Source organism: Lutra lutra, chromosome 11, assembly GCF_902655055.1.
Source record: "Lutra lutra chromosome 11, mLutLut1.2, whole genome shotgun sequence".
Lineage (NCBI taxonomy): Eukaryota > Metazoa > Chordata > Mammalia > Carnivora > Mustelidae > Lutra > Lutra lutra.
This window is the reverse complement of record NC_062288.1, coordinates 94,681,923-94,701,111: the sequence shown is the minus strand read 5'-3', so window position 1 is coordinate 94,701,111 and position 19,189 is coordinate 94,681,923. Positions and strand designations below refer to the sequence as shown.

General features: G+C 39.7%; 1 protein-coding gene across 1 annotated transcript in view; it reads left to right on the top strand.

The window, feature by feature from the left end:
- The window catches only part of KDM7A (lysine demethylase 7A), an 83,111-nt gene that overhangs the window by 41,791 nt on the left and 22,131 nt on the right, over nucleotides 1-19,189 (top strand). Inside the window, exons 3-10 of the mRNA XM_047694525.1 lie at nucleotides 2,421-2,538; nucleotides 5,534-5,694; nucleotides 7,504-7,645; nucleotides 7,948-8,134; nucleotides 9,319-9,481; nucleotides 13,039-13,126; nucleotides 14,361-14,467; nucleotides 17,901-17,992. Of these exons, the coding sequence (XP_047550481.1) occupies nucleotides 2,421-2,538; nucleotides 5,534-5,694; nucleotides 7,504-7,645; nucleotides 7,948-8,134; nucleotides 9,319-9,481; nucleotides 13,039-13,126; nucleotides 14,361-14,467; nucleotides 17,901-17,992 (1,058 nt within the window). The remainder of the gene's footprint in view (nucleotides 1-2,420; nucleotides 2,539-5,533; nucleotides 5,695-7,503; nucleotides 7,646-7,947; nucleotides 8,135-9,318; nucleotides 9,482-13,038; nucleotides 13,127-14,360; nucleotides 14,468-17,900; nucleotides 17,993-19,189) is intronic.

The following is a 19,189-nucleotide window of genomic DNA, read 5'->3' as shown; positions in this document are numbered from 1 at the left end:
GCAAGTGAGGGAAGGGGCTGAGGGAGAGGGAGACAACCAGACCTCCCTGCTGAGCGGGGAGCCTGATGCAGGGCTCGATCTCAAGACCCCTGGATCATGACCTGAGCTGAAATAAAGAATCAGATGCTCAACCAACTAAGCCACCCAGACACCCCTCTTTTTTTTTTTTTTTTTTTTTTTTTAAATGGTGATGCTCACTGTTGACCCAGGGCTTCGAAATAGGCTGTTTGTGTACCGGTAAGAATGTGAGTTACCTATCACTTTTTTAGAGGCAGTTTTGCAATATGTAGCAAATATCTTAAAAATATTGAGTCTTCTGGCATTTCTAGGAATTTCTCCTGAGGAATTAATGAGGGAAACAGATTTATGTATATGAATATTAATCTCAATTTTGTTTGAAGAAAGATTCAGAATGAGCTAAGTGCTTAAGAGTCAAAAAAGGATTATAAAGTGATGCATCTATATCTATGTCTTAAAATTCTAGGCTGCTTTTAAATTGCTTTTGAATATTTAATAAGGAGAAAAATGCTCATGATAGAATAAGAAAGGTAAGCAGAATGAACATCATGATCCCAGTTGAAAATAAAATGGGGTTATGTATCTATATATATGTAGAACAGAAGCCTGGAATGAAACACCCTTGAATTTTACAAGTGATTTTAAATGAGAAAAAATAACACACGAAGGATGCCTTAATGGCATTTTCTAGGAAGGTTGCTTTATGATACTATTTTTCTCATAAGACTTTTACAAAATGGGATTTACTGTTTTCTATATTAAGGGTTTGACTGCCATGAATTACTTGAGAATCTTGTTTTAAATCCTCAGAAATGAATAAGCCCAATTTCCTCCCTTATTGGTTATTTAGTGTGACTTTTGCTTATCCAGATGAGGATCCATTATTAATTTATTATGATCTTTTAGGGTGAAGGTTTGGAATAACTTAGACTCATAGAGTTCCCCTGGCTCCATGTTTTATTAGGAAAACATTGAAACATACGGGAGAGGTTGAAAGAATTTTGTCGGGAGTAGTTCCAAACTCACCATGTAGGCTCTACTATTAATATTTTATACTACTTGCTTCACTACACAGTCTCGTATCTATTTTTTTTTTTTTGATACATTCTAAGCTAGTTGTAGACTTTAGTACATTTCCTAGAGTCATGAAGGTTTTAGGCTTAAGAGTGATTTTCTTTTTTCTTTTTAAGGATTTTATTTATTTGTCAGAGAGGGAAAGAAGGAGAGAGGAGAGCGCACAAGCAGGGGGAGTGGCAGAGGGAGAGGCAGGCTTCCTGCTGAGCAAGGAACTCGATCCCAGGACTCTGGGATCATGACCTGAGCTGAAGACAGTGACTTAACCAATTGGGCTACCCGGGTCCCCTGTAAGAGTGATTTTCAAACTTAAAAAAGGATATAAAACTTAGACATCTTACATTGCTAGCACACAAAAGGGCTGTAAGTGGTGTTGCCCTGGTCGAAAGCAGAATGAGGTCCACAGTTTCTGTCTTGGCCTCTTCCCCATCTTCCCCTTTACTAAGGGATTCATCAACATGGTTTGAGATACAGCACTCCAAGGGAAAAAAAAAAAAAGGAGAGAGAGAAACACAGCACTCTTCTCTTCATTCCACTCCTCCCTTCATTCCATTTGAGGAAAGTGGACCCAGTCTTGTCACATGCCTTGCCCACAGTTAAAGAATAAGTTATGGCTGAACTGGGAGTCCAGTCCAAGTCTCCTGATTTTGATTGCCGGGACTCTTCAAGACCGTAGTTGCCCAGAGCTGTAGAATCATAGGGTCTGAGCATTAGGACTAATCGTAAACTTACTTGTTCTGTCATTCCCTTTCCTTTAACTATGCTGCAGCCACCTGCTCTTCTTCTGTGGCAGCGGAAGCGTGCTTATTTTGGGACCAGATCTTGACATAAAAGAGAAGGGAACTGTTGCTGTTAAAAGAGATTTCTGATGTGGGATCCGTGACTTGGATGATCAATAAAAATCATACTATCACTTCATGGTCTTGTGAAAGTCATGATTTAAAGTAATTGTGTTATTTTATTGTATGTGTCAGTGTGGATATTAAAATGGGCTCCATCTGCTAATTTGCATTTGTCGATTTGAATTTTTTTTTAAAGAGTAGACTTTTAAAAAAAATTTTTGTGCTCTCTTCAAAATTTTATTTAAATTCTAGTTAGTTAACATAGATTTAGCATAGACTTTTTAAAATCCACAGTCACTTACCTATAATTGTGGCATTACACAAAGTAAAATTTACACTCTTCAGCTTGGAAATGCATTCAAAAGGGAGTGTTTTTTATTGTACTTATAATTGCTATTTCTTATCATATAGAATATACCTTTTAGAAAGTACATAGTATCACTAGTTATCACAATGTTTTCTTTTTTAAAACTTCTAAAAACCCAGTGAAAAAGCGGAGGAATTGGCACAGGCACGACTACACAGAAATTGATGATGGCACCAAACCAGTGCAAGCTGGGACTAGGATTTTTGTGAAGGAGTTACGTTCTCGAGTCTTCCCAAGGTATGGAAACTTGTTCTTGCCAAAGAAAACTTGAGACTGTTATCTCACGCAGTGGCATTATCTAAAGCAATGTTTTCAGACTTCAGGTTGCAACCCATTCTCAGCGTTTTACTTTTTTTTTATGAAATAGAAAATATTGGCACATTTATATAAGTAATGAGTAAATTAGCAAGGTTTCATGGAACCATCATGTTACCTATGTGTACTGGGGCACCTTGTACAAATACATGAACTGCTGATCTCTGTCCAGAAAATTTGAAACGCACTGATCTAAGGCACTTGTTCCCGGTACCAGATTCCTCATAATGGGAAGTTGCTGCTTCTCCTCCCCTTCTACCTCACCTCTTCTGATTGTCAAACTCTGTGTTTTTCTTGTGTTGTTTTCTAATCTCTCTACCCTAGGTCTGTCATGGGTACCCATAACCATTGCTCAGCCTCTCTGGTGGCAGCAGGACTGGGCTTTTTGATTTTTAAAAAATAATGGAAAGTGTTTGACTTATCTGTGGCTCAGAGAGCGTCAAAAGTATTGCACAGCATTTAATCATGCTAATTTAGATCATTTCCCGCTCGCTGCCTGACATCTATTTAAAGTGATCATGCTTAATAGCCTTTTACATGAGATCATATTCAGGCTTGTTAAGGAGGGAAAGCACAATTTAAATTTAAATCTCAACATCACGTGCAACCTGTTACAGAATTATTTCAGGTCCTGTAACTGTAAAACCCGTGCTATTTCTTCACAGTCTTTAACATTCTTGTCTATCCCTCTCCCTCTTTTAATCCTTAAACAGGAACGTGTAATTGATACTCACCCAGTGTTGGCTCCCTCAGGTCTGCTGAGTTCTCCACAGTGGTTTCCACATGACTTTTGTGATAGTGAAGGCCTTCGTCTCAAATACTCTCTCTTACCAGTTTCAAAGTGGTTGGACAAATGTTTGTTTTCCTTGATTGGTTTGGAGCTAGGGCCAGAGTTTTCAGCCTGGGTCTATGAACAGGCTTCTGAGAGGCTTGTGAGTTTCTTGAAGCTGTGTAAATAGTTTAGTGTCAATATATGAATGTGCATTTTTCAGGAAGAGGAGCCAAAGCTTTTACTCTTTTCAAGTAAGCTTGTGACCCAAAAGAACAGTGTTAAAAATCCTGACCTAGTGATGCCTGTGGCTTCTGTGCCAAAGTGGTAACAAGTAAGAGCCAGTTACAGAGATGGTTACAAATGTCTAAATGATGATTACCATTAATTAAAGATTTTTGGTTTTATTTTAACTCCATAAACCTTCACATCATTCAAAACCATATATAGAGATGGTAATTAATTAAATTACACATACTTGATGTGATTAACCCAGAAGTGTATAAAATAAAGTGCATGGGTTATCTTACCTCCCTCTCCCCCATTTAAAAACTTAGTGTGGACCTTAGAGACATTTTCCTACATAAATAATTACATGTAAAATATTTATGTCTATATATGTGTGTATATATACATGCATCTAATTTTTAAAAAATAAAATGGGGTTATATTATGCATATGATATACCTATTTCATCGGTGTTTTTCCCCCATTTACAAAACTTTACCTCCCTCCTTGACTGCAGTGTAGTACGCAGTCAGGTATACTCACCGTAATCCACTTAACCATCCCTCCTTGATGTATGTTTCGGTTGTCTCCAGTTTTTTTCCCTTGAAAATAATGGTGTGCATGTATTTTTAAGCACTTGTACTTACATGTTTTTGATCGACAGGGGAAGTTAAACACCAAACACTGAAGATCAGAAAGTACAAGTGACGAAATTATCCCTCAGATTGGAGTGGAAGGAATTGTTTGATTCTCAGAGGTTGGGAAGGAGGGAAATGTTAGATGCTTGTGGGGGGTACTGAAAGGCAGCACAGAATGCAGTGAGTCAGATAAAGGAGATCTAAGTCCTTCAAATATAAGTCTATCCAGAAAAAGTCTGTCTCATTTTAGGGAGCTTCAGACTGCCCTTTTCTTACTGAGAGGGTGGACAGATTAGAACCCAGTAATTCAGAGAACCCGTACTTCTTGTCTTTTCCTTGATTCCCAGGCTGCAGGTGACATGAATACAGGTAAGGTAAATGGAAACGACTGTGTTTTAGCCTATAAAGCAGCTGTTGTACTTATTTGAATGTATTAACAGCTGCATTCTGGGGGCAATTGGAAGATTAAGTCTAGAACATCCTCATTTAAAGAGATCTTTGGTTTATGGTTAGAGAACACTGCAAAGGGACAAACCACTCTTAAGTGTGATGCTCATGACGTGTTACTCATGAGAGAGGGCAGCTGGGGTTCAGCATGCTTTTTAGTGGCTTGACATGACCACTTACTGTAACTTATGACATACTGGTTGTAACAGATAGGTCAGGAGTTCCTTTTCGACCTTTATCTTGGTGGACGGGAACCATGGGAGCTAGTCGTTCTCCATGGTGCAGGACAACAGTGAATTGTTCTATGTCCATGAGGCTTTGAAATGTCTAACAAATACTTGTGTATAATTTTACAGCTGGATAGAATCTTATCTGTTTTACTTATCTTGACACCACCTTTTTCCCTAATGTGCCCCCTTACCTTTCGCTCTGCTGATTTCCTACACAGCTTGTTTTTAGTGGCTTTTGATCTAGTTACTTCTCTTAAATTCAGTCACTCATTACAACAAGTTGTAATCATCCTATTATTATATTATCTCTCCTTGTGTAGTTTACTGAAACATTTACGTATCGAATATGTATTTTGCTATAAACTAATTTTAGGTATTCATATTTTTCCAATGATACGTATTGAGGTAATTATCTATGACTTTTACTTTAGAATAGTAAAAAGGACTTGATAAAACATTTGTTCTAAAAAGGAGAATTGGGTTTGATCAGTTGATAACTGCTGATATAGACAGTGATGCAGTATATGAGTTAACTCATTACCAGACTATTTTTTTAAAATGAACTTACCAACAAAGATGACTATTTACCCTTATGTTTTCCTTAGTGCTGATGAAATCATTGTAAAGATGCATGGCAGCCAGCTGACACAAAGATACCTGGAGAAACACGGATTTGAAGTTCCTATTATGGTCCCCAAATTAGATGACCTAGGACTCAGGCTCCCTCCACCTACTTTTTCTGTCATGGATGTGGAACGCTATGTAGGTACGCACTTGGTTCCTTGAAGTACTTGGGGGAAATGCGGTAAAAGTAGTAGTAGTGTTCTGGGTACATTAGAAGTTGAGTGAAGAGATGGTAATTTAGTAGGAAAAGTGAAATTCAGTATCACCAAGGTCTAAAACTTTCTTCTGAGCAAACCTCCAGTTGTCAGAGAAAGAGAATGAGACAGTTGCTCTATTCTTATGTACTCAGCCTCATTCTGCCGCTCTTTCTGTTGTCATCAGATTGTCTGGTACCTGCTTAGGAGGAACAGTTGTGAGGTGTAACTACAGCTAACAGGAGGAAGACACTGGGAAATTGGACTGGTTCTAGGACTCTGTAGCATGCAAGAGCAGAATCCCTGGATCCTGTGTCATTGACCTCCAGGGCCTAGAGAAGGGCTGGGAAAAAGAGGAGACCACGTTCAAGCCCGTTTCTATATTTGTGACACGATGGTATTGCCACTGCCTGGTGTCTGGACTCGGTGTGTGATTTTGAGGCCCAGAGAGGCATAAGAAACAAGGAGGAAACCATTTCTCCATTGCATTCTTCTTAACATTGTCAGTCATTTTGTTTATTCTCATCTCGGTATCAGAATCTGACTGTGTATAGATCTCATTCCTTATCAGTTGTGGATAGAGATGTTTTTGAGGATTAGATCTCAAATCGACCTTGACTCTGAACTGTACATTTACTGTGATGCATTATCTCCCGAGTAGAAAATGCTGGAGAACTTGTCCCTTTATTGAGCCACTGAGTGACAGTTTTTTTTTCATTGATAAATGTTTCACTGAAGAAACGCAGTTTAATGTCATGACTTCGCATTCACTAATTCTGAATTATTTGATAAACTAGGAGGTGAGGCTGAGGTTTAAGCTGGCCTGTTTGCATAAATAGCACTGTAAAATAAGTGGCTAGTGTAATGTAAGTATAGGAAAAATATTCAAACTCCTAGATAGTTTACTTTTTAGCATTGTAAAATGCTTTGGTTAACAGAACTGTTTTGCCTCTTAGGTATAAAATAAAGTTTACTAGGCAGCGCGTTAATATAAAGTTACACTAAAGTGAGAAAATAGCATTTATTTGATTTCTCTTTCAGATTGATTAAGTATTGCCATATTTTGAATTTACCGTCTGTCCTATAGGACATTACAAAACTGGGTTTGCTTTCTAGGGCAAGAGACACCTCATGGTTTTATAGGAAAAATCTAAATTAATCCCAATTGAGAACTCATTTCACATGCATTAATATGAACTGATTTTTGCTTCCTAACCACCGATTTTTTTCTTGAAGCAGAATGTTGGAAGAGAAGACAATACCTGGCAAGCAGAAATTATCATAGTTACATTGTTCACTAATTCCACAGCGACTGACTGGTTTTTCTAAATGATGGAATCTTAGGTGTTAGAAGAGTGGAAGGACGAAGGCAGTCCCCTCGTCTTATGCATGGGGACATTGAAAATGCAGAGCAAGTGGCCCAGTTCCCACATAACTAGTATAATGCATTTTTGTCAGTGTGAGCTGCACACAGAAATCAGTAGTATGTAGAAAACTTTGTAAGCATTTAAGTTTTCACGCTCATTGTTAAATTAGTAACTCTGTCTTTATTGCTTTATTCTTTCCCTCAAAAGCAGCCCCCTTTTTCAGAAGTACCAGTTGGACTTAAAAAGTAAGGATACTGGCAGAATCTTTGTCTAGGCTATGTAGTTTTATGGTTGGCTTTAAGTAAATACAGTCTTTAAAATATTTTTGTTTAGGGCATCTATTGCTGTAACTCTTAAGCCCAATAACAAGACTATAATTTTTCTCTGCAGGTGGTGACAAAGTGATAGATGTCATTGATGTGGCAAGGCAGGCAGACAGCAAAATGACCCTTCACAATTATGTTAAATACTTCATGAATCCTAACAGACCAAAAGTGTTAAATGTGATCAGCCTTGAATTTTCAGATACAAAGTGAGTAGTTCTGGACATTTTGGTTTAGTCTTCTCAGTGTTAGCTAAATGTAGTTAATGATACATTTATTTCAGTACAAAATCTAATTATGACTTCTGAAGAGGTCCAGTCATAGCAATGTACATTTTGCTTTGACACGCACAGAGAATATTTAGAAATATGAATTTTAATCTTTTCCGTATTGTTAACCTAGAGTTCCATTTAATTTCTTGGTTTGGGTTGAGATGGGAAATGAAACTTTAAGAACTTTAAATTTGCATGATGTGGGGATGTGTGTATATGTGTGTTTGTTTTTTTTAAAGGATGTCTGAATTGGTGGAGGTCCCTGATATAGCCAGAAAACTTTCCTGGGTGGAAAATTACTGGCCAGACGATTCAGTTTTTCCCAAGCCGTTTGTTCAGAAGTACTGCTTAATGGGAGTTCAGGACAGCTACACGGATTTCCACATTGACTTTGGTGGAACTTCAGTCTGGTACCATGTCCTCTGGGTAAGACTGGGGCATTTCTTTCTCCTCTTACTGACAGAAACATTTAGTCCTGTTTTTCCAGGAATGCATTCATTGGCTGTAAATGACATTTATTACGAGGGAAGTGTTTGTACTTTTTAAGTAGGCTCCAGCGTTTTACCTTTAAGCATTATGGTTTTTCTTTTTTTTAATCTCAAGTAATGGAGGGGCCACCATGCTTTTATTTTATATTTACATTCCTTTTTTTTTGTCCCTGTCTCAAAAATTGGTCACTTGCAGCCTTTCGTCTCTGTTTCCTTTTCACCCTAGTCAGCTATCAGTTAATCCCGGAATCAGATACCTGATTACAGCATAATTACAGTAATACTTGCTTCTGATTTTAAGGGTAGGCCAGGACAGCTAGTTGAATGAGTCAGAAATGCCCATGAAAAAAAAACCCTAATTCTTGGCAGTTTATATTCACCTTGCTTTATCTAGAATTGGACTATGCAGTAGCCACTGGCCACATGTAGCTACATTTAGATAATTGTAATTAAATATAATTTAAAATTCAGTTCCTTCTCTACACTAGTGACATTTCAAGTGCTCGGTAGCCACCTGTGGCTTACGACTAGTGTGTGGCACAGATAGAAGACACTCCATCATCACACCAAGTTGTGTGGGACAGTGCTGATCTAGAACCAGATCTGTGTACAGCGCCCATGCTTCTGCAGTGCTCTGGACTGTACTCGACGCTGTGTCCTTGAGCTCCTGTTCCTCTTCTACGTGAAAAGGCAGGGGCTAGTTGATTAAAGGAAGTTTATTTACTGGTCTTTGAAAAAAATAACCATAGATCTTAGAGGCAAGGGCAGAGTTGCAGAGATGACTCTGTGACCTGGGCCTATTAACATGTGTTTACTTCCATACCTTAAAAATGAGATCAGTGAGGTGTTTATGATTGTTTCCTCTCCTCTCTTGTAACTGTTTCTCCCAACCCTGCTTTATTGACCCCGGGTCTTATTTTGGAGGGGGGCTTTAGCTTTTGTGAAGATGCTTATTAAGGGCAGTAATTACTGATCAGATTTGTGAAAGATGTCCTCTTGAGCCTAAAAATCTGATAATTATCTAATTTGATTTAGATCATTATATTGGGAAATCGCATCCATGTGGGCCATCCTAAGAGTGGCTTTTCTTTTTTCAAAAATAGTGTGATTACTTCCTTCTAGGGTGAGAAGATTTTCTATTTGATAAAGCCAACAGATGAAAACTTGGCACTCTATGAGTCTTGGAGTTCATCTGTGACCCAGAGTGAGGTGTTCTTTGGAGATAAGGTGGATAAATGCTACAAATGTGTGGTAAAGCAGGGACATACTTTATTTGTTCCTACAGGTAAGGCTTTCATCCCATCCCTTACCCCCATAGTTGATGCTCAGTTGCACAGAGTCGGCATTTTATTGGAAGCTCTGGCTTTAACATGGTTAGAAAATAGCTTTGCGTAACCTCAGAGATAATTCTGACCTTGGGCTTTTCACTGCTTTGTCCCTTAGAGGGCTTTTCTTGCAATTAGAACTTGTTTTGGAATTGTGTTTTCTGTCATTTGTCTTCATTTTAATTTTTATTCAGATAAAATTCATATACCGGGACACCTGGGTGGCTCAGTCGGTTAAGCCGCTGCCTTTGGCTAAGGTCATGATCCCACAGTCCTGGGATCGAGTCCCGCATCAGGCTCCTTGCTCAGGGGGAGCCTGCTTCTCTCTGCCTCTGCCTGCCACTTTACCTGCTTGTGCGCTCTTTCTCTGATACATATAAATAAATACATAAATATAAATAAATAATCTTTTTAAAAAATTCATATACCATAATATTTATCCTTTCAAAGTGTGCATGTCAGTGGTTTTTGGTAGATTACCAAAGTTGTGCACCCATACCACTTCCAGAACATTTCGTCACCTCAAAAACAAACCCATACTAGTTAATAGGCGTTCTTCTCCCCTGAGCCCCTGGCAACCACTTCATGTACTTTCTGTCTCTGTGGATTTGCCTATTCTGGATATTTCGTGTATAACATATGGAATATGTGGCCTTTTGTATCTAGCTTCTTTTAGCTGGCTTAATGTGCACTGGACTCCTCCATGTTGTATCACGTGTCAGTCCTTAGTTATTTTTTATGGCCAAATGATATTCCACTATTATGGATAGACCTCATTTTGTTTATCCATTCATCAGTTGATAGACATTGGCTATTATGAACAGTGATGCTTTGAATATTTTTGTAGAAGTTTTTGTGGTTTTATATATATACACCTAGTAATGAAATGGTGGGGCCATAGCATTTATGATGTTTAGCTTTTTGAGGAACTGCTAAACTCTTCCATATGGTTTCACCACTTTACATTCCCACCAGCAATGTACACATGTTCCAGTTTCTCCGCATCTTTACCAACACTGTAATTATCTTTTTCACTTTGACCGTTCTAGTAGATGTGAAGTGAAGGTATCCTACTGTGGTTTTGATTTGCGTTTCCTTAATGAATATTGATGCTGAACTTTTTTTCTTGTGCTTCTTGGCTATTTGTGTATCTATCTTTGGAGAAATGTCTATTCAGATTCTTCGTCCATTTTTAAGTTGGGTTATTTGTCTTTTTATTGTTGAGTTGTAAGTGTTCTTGATATATTCCGTATACCAGATACATGATCTAGATATATCCAGATATATGACCTACAAATGACTCTCCTATTCTGGGGCTTATCTTTGCACTTTGTTTATATGTTCTTTGTAATGTCCTTTGCACAAAATTTTAAAATTTTGTTGACAGGCTTTCAATTTTAACTGTTCGGCTCTACATTGCTATCAAAGGCCGAGCCTGTTCTAAGAATCTGGGCTGCTGCCCTGGGACACTGGAGGCAGTGGGTATATTTTGAGGGACCCTGGGAAGGAACTGAACACCAGCCTTGGCTATCGCCTCAAATATAGGTTATCAGGCATGTCACTTTGAGATTGACTGAATGCAGGGTGTGGACTCATCCAGCCGCTGGTTTTGAAAATTAATGTTTTTCTGATTTGGGTGACCTTAATGGCTGCAGAGTTCACGGGGATTTGTTGCCACAGGTCTTGCTCTCTTGCCTGCCTCTGGTATATGTAATAATAAATATGTATTGAATAAATGAATGAATGAATATCTAGAACCACCAGAATTTATAAATCTAGATAAGTATCAATATTTTTATTGTGCGTGGGCTCAGCTCCTCTCTTAAATCCTTTTCCCAGGGCTCCCTTTTGTAACAAATCTTTCATTAATGCTCCCTTCAAAATCTTGGATTCAAATTTTATTCATGATATAACCTCCTATACCAGTTGTTTCCCCCCAAATTGATGTAATGATCTAACTAGAACAGAAAGAAGAAACTCAAAAGCAATTCATAATAAAATACTATTTTAAAATGTGCCTGCTCATACAGGTGTATGATTGGCAACTCAAGTTCTAGAGCATTCATGTAGATTAATGGTTCTCAAATGTCATTGAGCATTAGAATCACCTGGAGGACTTATTGAAACATGGATTGCTGGGCCTTATCCCCAGCGGTTCTGATTCAGTAGATCTGAGAGGCTTGGGGGGTGGTGCTGGGAATTGCATTTCTAAAGGTTCCCAGTTGCTGGCTGATGCTGCCGGGCTGGAGACCCCATCTAGAAAACCACTGCCATAGGGACTGTTGCTTTTTCAGAAAATTGGGCCAAAACTGTGCAAAAAATACTTTGCTTACATATATGATGGACTTACAGTTTCTAGACTTAGACCATTAATGACAGATTTTGTGCCTGTGTGAATGCCCAGCAGAGAGCCCTGAGTAATGCATGACTTTCTTACTATGTGGAGTGGCCTGCGTGTTGTGTCCCTGGCTCTCGCTCAGGCAATGCCACTAATGCCTCTTCATCATGAACAATCAAAGCAAGTCCTTCAGACTTTTCAAAACATCCTATATAGGCAGCACTGCCTCTGTGCTGTAGAGAACCACTGATCTATAGGATTTGTAGCTGACAAAAATTTTTCATTTGTGATTTCAGGGTGAAGCTGAAGGCTTTGTGCCTTTAAACATACAAATGGCACCCCTTGAAAGTCAGTCTTTAAAGGAATTTTTTTCATGTGTGCCGCAGCACAATGAGGGATCAAAAAGTGAAAAATATAAAGAAAATGGGGTCTGTTTTAATAATTAATTTTTACACGCAAACATATGTGTGTATTTATATATACATTTACATGAAGGCTTTATGTTCAGCCTATGGATTTTTTTTTTTTCAAAAGTTAGGCATCACCTCTTAGAAATAATTCTCACTTTGAAAACATATTTATGGGAAAATAAGGCATCATTTTAACTGCCACCGTTTGTACCTTAGGACCCATAACCCTCCACGGTGAACTGTGGGTGATCTACCTTTTTCTTCTTAGCGCCAGGTCTCCCCTCGAGTCCCGCTCTTGCTCCTTGCTTAGTCCCTCAGGGCATTGCTTGCCTCAGGACGGCGCTAATGAAGAAGGGAAGGGCTCGGCCAGTCCCGTGTCCCTGTAATGGCAATGTGCTCACCTCATTCTTACCGCATTTGACTCCTCTCAGAGTAACATCTTCAATGAGAAGTTGGATTACGTTTGTAAGCTAAAAAAATAAAACAGCAACAACTACAAAACCCATCACCTGTCCTGTACCATGATTTTGTCTGATTGGATCAGTGCATTTGTTTCCTCAAACTCAGCAGAGTCTGGCATGTGTTTGGTTCTTCATAAATACTTGAATGAATGTGTCTACAGATGATAATCAGCATCAGCTTCTTGAGCTCTGGCGGAGTAGGAAGGAAACTGATGTTGATATTTTGAGTTTCTCATTTCACAGGTAGATATCACATTTGTTTGGTTTAAGTATTGAAAACTCACTGATGCGCATTTTAACTGTTCCAGGGTGGATTCATGCTGTGCTCACATCTCAGGACTGTATGGCTTTTGGGGGGAACTTTCTGCACAACCTTAACATTGGCATGCAGCTCAGGTTTGTGTCATCAGTATTTAAAGGATCTTTTGTCTTTTCTTAAATAAGATATTATTTTTAAAGTTCTAGAAAAACTAATTCAGCAATGTATTTTAATTGCATTCTCATGGAGGTAGGCCCTGAGGAATTATGAAGGACCTTTAAAACAAATGTATTATAAAATTTTGTCAGGATGACTCCTTGATGCATTTCAACCCTAAAAACAGAAAGAGTCATTTATTCAGTTTGATACGAAATGTAACCCTGAATTTCAAAATTTTACAAAATGTGGGCTCTATGGTTTGCTTGTTTTTATAGTTAGGGGAATGAACCAAATCCAGTTGGACTCAGGTGTGACATGGTGCTGGGGGAAAGTCATCCTAAGTCAGGACTGCTGTCAGAATGCCTGCTTTAGTTTGCTGTGGGTAAAGGATTAACAGCTGTTTCCCCTTCTGTCTGAGATTGACCTTTGGGTAACTCTGTTCCTCTGGTGGTCTGAAGAGAGTAGAATGTTACCAAGCTACATGGCTTAAGGTAAAATGATTTCTGATTAATTAACTGCATCAGGACCGGGAGAACTAGAGATGCCCAGTCAGAAGCCATGTCTTTGGGCTTTCCTGAATGTGGTGACTCTTGTAACCTGGTATGCCCAGGGGGAATGCTGGGAGCTCTGTGTCTGTGGAGGTATTGTGAGAAATAGCGCCCTGAAACTTGAAGCGGGGGCACCTCCCACACCCATCAGATGTGAATCTTGTTTCTCTACCTGGAGTGTCCCTGGGGGAAAGATGGCTACTGGCTATGGGGACTGCTGCCAGGACTCCCACAGAAGAATGACACTGGCAGGCTGTGGATCCTGTCTTCTCACCGTGACCAGCGCCGGGTGTAGCAGAGCCTAAAGAAAACTCCGAGTGGGTGTTGTGGTGCTAACATAGGGAGCTGTTTTCTACACATGCTGTTTTATTTGTTATGGTGGAACCTTTATAACATTCCTTTTGCTAAAACTACGATGCAAATCCCAGGGTTCTGATCTTTGGGAAGACACCAGTATAAATCTTCAGTATACTGTCCGATTTGTTAAGGTCCGAGCTGGAAAAGATCACAGTTCATTCTTGTTCAAGTGTGGTGGTGTTAGGTGATACACACTACTTGATTGGCCTTACGTATTGTGGGCTGCTTGTTTTATTTTCCTTAAGTTGGTTGCCTCCATTTAACCTGGAAATGCTAACATTAATAAGTTTCTTCAAATTTTCTTTAGGTGTTATGAGATGGAAAAAAGGCTAAAAACACCAGATCTTTTCAAATTCCCTTTCTTTGAAGCCATATGTTGGTTTGTAGCCAAAAATTTGCTGGAAACCTTGAAAGGTAATTCATAATCTGTACATTATGATGCATGATGTTTGTAAATTCATGAAAAGCCACTGATAGAAAGAGGGGCCTCTTTTTATTATGGTGTAGCTATTGCCCCTGTTTTTTTTTTTTTTTTTAAAGATTTTATTTATTTATTTGACAGAGATCACAAGTAGGCAGAGAGGCAGGCACAGAGAGAGAGAGGAAGAAACAGGCTCCCTGCAGAGAGCCCGACGCGGGACTCGATCTCAGGACCCTGAGATCATGACCTGAGCCGAAGGCAGCGGCTTAACCCACTGAGCCACCCAGGCGCCCCCCCCCCCCCCCCGTTTTGTTTTTTAAAATGCATGATTTTCCCCGCCAAGAAGCTTTTTAGCGCATTAGTCTCTAGCCCATCAGATCTATGAAAGAGCTGCATTAAAAATCAGATCTATGAAGAGCTGCATCAGAGCGACACAGGAAGTGCTGGCAAATGTTCATTTCCCCTTGGACTCTAGTACCCTGCGCACAGTGTCAGACATGTAAACGTGCCTCCCTCACAAAAGTACAGTTTAGGCTATGGGACTGTTACTGTCATGTGTGTTCCTAAACATTTGCTTTTAAAAATCGAGGGGATTTTTCATGTTCTGAGAGAACCAGGGAGTGCCTGAGCCATTACTATTAGGACTGTGATGCTGGCTGGTCCAAGGCACTTGTTAGTGCAAACCAGTTGAAGGTCAGACTATGAGTCTGTTGAAGAAAATGGTTTTGGGCAGGGGACATTCCTTTTTTTTTTTTTTTTTTAATTTTTAAAAGATTTTATTTATTTGAGAAGGAGAGAGAACACAAGCAGGTAGGAGGGGTAGAAGGAGAGGGAGAAGCAAGCTCCCCGCTGAGCAGGAAGCCCAATGTGGGACTCAATCCCAGGACCCTGAGATCATGACCTGAGCCAAGGGCAGACGCTTAACTGACTGAGCCACCCAGGTGCCCAGGACATTCTTTTATTTAAACTTAGCTCCCTTTTTTCCTGCAGAATTTCAGATTTGGGTGTTTTACCTTTGGTTTAACAATCTTTGAGCAGTCAAGCTGGAGGGTGATTGTCACATCTGCTTCTCACCATTCTTTCCCTTGTGCCTATGAGAATAGAGTTCATTGGGTTTTTGTGTTGTCTGACTTTTCTTGTCAGTTTGCAGATAGTGCTATTATTATAATGAATTCTCAGAAGAACAGATAGAAACAGATTAAATAGTGAAGTCTGTTCTAAACATGGGTTTCCGCCCGCCCCGCATTTAAAAGTTGCACAGGAAGAAAAGGTAAAATGAGAAGAATCACTAACTTACTTCCCAGGGTAACATGCACAGAATTAATGATAAAAGTCGTTTATGATTTCTTCCTCAAACAGCAAAAACAGAAAACAACCTCACTGTCCTTGGAAAACACAGTAGCCCCATCCCACACCTTGCAGCAGTATAAATAGAGATCAGTGTCTTGACGTGGTACAGAGAGAGAGATGGTAGAGGGAGGAGCCTGTGGATGAAGGGGATTGGCTGCTTTCCGTACAAGACCAGTCTCTCTGCAGAAATGCACCCCTACCCTGAGTCCCTGACTCGCTCAGTATTTTTGGGTATTGGCAAGGCTGAGGCACCTGTGTTCAGTGAGCGCGCCTTCGTGTCTTGGCTGCAGGAATCTCACAGGGGACCACACGTACACTTGCCGTGTGTAGTTTCCAGTGGGGTACTGGGCAGTAAAGTTTTCAGTCTCCTCTCCAAGTAGAAGCCTAGAAAAATAGGAACACTTACAAATACTTACAAAAACATTTATAAATGTCCTTGTGTTTTGGAAATAAAACCCAGTTACCAAACCCTCCAGGTAGGAGATTGGCAGTTAGTACTCATTTCAGAGCTGGGGCTCCTGGCTGGCTCAGTCGTTAAGCGTCTGCCGTGGGCTCAGATCATGATCCCAGAGTTCCTGGGATCGAGCCCCACATTGGGCTCCCTGCTCAGCAGGGAGCCTGCTTCTCTGTCTCCTACTCCCTCTGCTAGTGTTCCCTCTCTCGTTGTGTCTCTCTTTGTCAAATAAATAAAATCTTTAAAGTAAAAAAAAAAAAAAAAAAAAAAAAAGGAAGTGCAGAGCCTTTTTCCGTCTTTTCTTTCTCACTAACATACACCCACCCCTCAAGTGATGCTTTTTCCTAATGTCCAGGAGGGGTTCATCAATCACCTTTTTGGGACAAATAAAGAATTTATCTGAAAGGTAAAATCTGGCTGTTCCTCTTGCAGCCACAAACAGCAAAGTGCTTAATCTTAGAACAATGATTTAGCCTTTGTTCTAGGCTATTGAGAGTTTAGAAATATTGAGGTTTAATTGAAAACGTGACCCTATACATCAACAGCTGAAGAAGATTACTGTGCAAGGATATTGGTAGGCCAGGTTTTCACATATTTTAGTTCGTCAGCTGGATCAATACAGGATAGGACACCTGGCAATACTAGTGAGTCAGTCCAGTCCCGCTAAGGCTGGGGCGAAATCGCCATTGTACCAATTGCCATCATCCTAGGCATTCAGCCTGGAAGCAGGGATGGTGGTCTTATGCCACATTATGTTCATTCATCCCTGATCTTTTAACCTTCCATCGTGGCCCAGTATTTGCCAGCTCTCAGACTGTTAAAAGGCTTCTACGATTGGGTAAATGGAAAGAGATAGTATGAAACTTAACTGCATTTAGGGTCAGTAATAATAAAACAGTGGACTAATTTTGGACGTATATAAGTAAATCAGCCATTGGACAGAAGTGAAACCTTTTGTTTTTGCTTTGGCTTACCTGAATGTTAGACCACATCTGATACATTTTGTGTGAGTTTCAGATGATTTTAAAGACCCAGAAAAGATGTATGTGTGTGGTGTGTTCACCTTTACATTCGTGAACTATGTCCCGCCGTGTAGCTGACTGTATAGACCGCACACGGCATACACACATACACGGTTCTAAAAGTTTGAATATTAATTACAGGCTCACCTGGGTCGCCTGTTCCACTGGCTCAGCCTTGCCAGTGCCTTAGAAACATCCATTTTTTCCCATTGCACCCTCCTCCTTCCCTTCTAAAGAGAACCCGTATCCTGAGTTTTGTGGTAATCCTTTTCTTCAGTTTTATCACCTGTGTCACAGATGATGAAGTAGTTTAATAGTTTCCATTGTTAGAGTTCATGTGAGTAGGTCCATACTGACATTGTTCCACGACTTGTCTCTTGCTCAGACTGTCGGTGAGCTCCCTTTTACTTGGGGCCTTCCGTACAACCACATTTAATGTCATTTCTTTTCTTTTTCTTTCTTGCTTTTTATTTCACTGTTTTCCCCTCTGGGCATTCGGCAGTTACACAGTTTGACAGTTGGTGTCTCAGCAGCGGAAGCTAACCGTGTTACCTTGGGAGCCCTCTAACTCCTTTCCCCCACCCACTTCCCTTCCCACAGAACTGAGAGAAGATGGTTTCCAGCCTCAAACTTACCTAGTACAGGGAGTGAAAGCACTGCATGCTGCTTTAAAGTTATGGATGAAGAAAGAAGTAAGTCGTTTTCTTTGGAGAAATGATTGTTAATTGTTTCTGTGGCAAGATTGAAAACGAGCGTCCTTATGCTGCTTTGACAGCACGTGAGTGGTAGCGGTGGAGGGAATGGAAATCATGCTTTTGGTACAGCCTCCATTTTATTGTATGGTATATACAAATGTGCTGGCTTATGGTCATATTTATGAGAATTAAGTATTTCTTTAATCTGGAAAAGAAAGTAATTCAAATATGTTTAGGATATTGACTGGGAAATGAACATGTAAATACAGGATAATAAATAACTTTAAGCTTGCATCTGCTCTTGTTATCCCCATTTTACTATGGAGAAGCTGAGGTTCAAATAATTCTATGTAACTTGCCCAGAATCTTGTGGAGGACCTCAGACTAAAGCTCAGTCTCTGTGACTGCAAAGCCCATATGCCTTTCCATGCGTTAGATTTTTCATAAAAACGAAGGAAAAGGGAGGTCAAGGTTCAAGCAGGAGCTTTCATTTTCACTAAATGTGAAGTTAGCATTTGAATCCTACTACCTCCACGAGGTCATCCCAGGTCCCCATTTGGAATCTGTGTGTCCTTCCCTTCTGCTTATGTAGCACGTTTCTTATGCCAATGGATTTAAAAGTAGTATCTGTAAAGTAATATGTCCCTGTCCCCTTCACTAGGTTTATGAGCTCTTGAAGACCAGGGAACTTTACATGCAACTCTTTAATAAGTGATAGATATGCAAACTGATGAGAATATATTTCCATACTAATTTGTTGAACATCCACTTGAAATAAAAATCCTGCTCTTAAGAGATACTGGAGACAGTTATTAATAGGTTACCCTCCCAGTAACTTTTTACTCCTTTCACTGTATTATCATTGCTAGTACGTAGCTACGTAGCCGTTAGAGCTGGGCACTGTGGAAGCAATCAGGAAAATAAACATCAAGTCTTTGAGTGTCAGAGAGGTCATCATGTAGATGAGGAGTCAGGGCATAAGTAGATTACAGAACTATTTAACAAGATAATAACAAAATAGATGTTGCAAAAACTGTAAAATTTGTTATCTGCTGAAGGCTTTAGATAAGTTGTTTTCAAACTTGTGTGTTTGTCAGAGTCTTTTAAAAAATAAACTCCCTGGATCTTTCCTGGGAGACACTGATTGACTAGTTTGGTGGTAGGATCTGAGCCTCTCTGTCTTTAACAAACTTT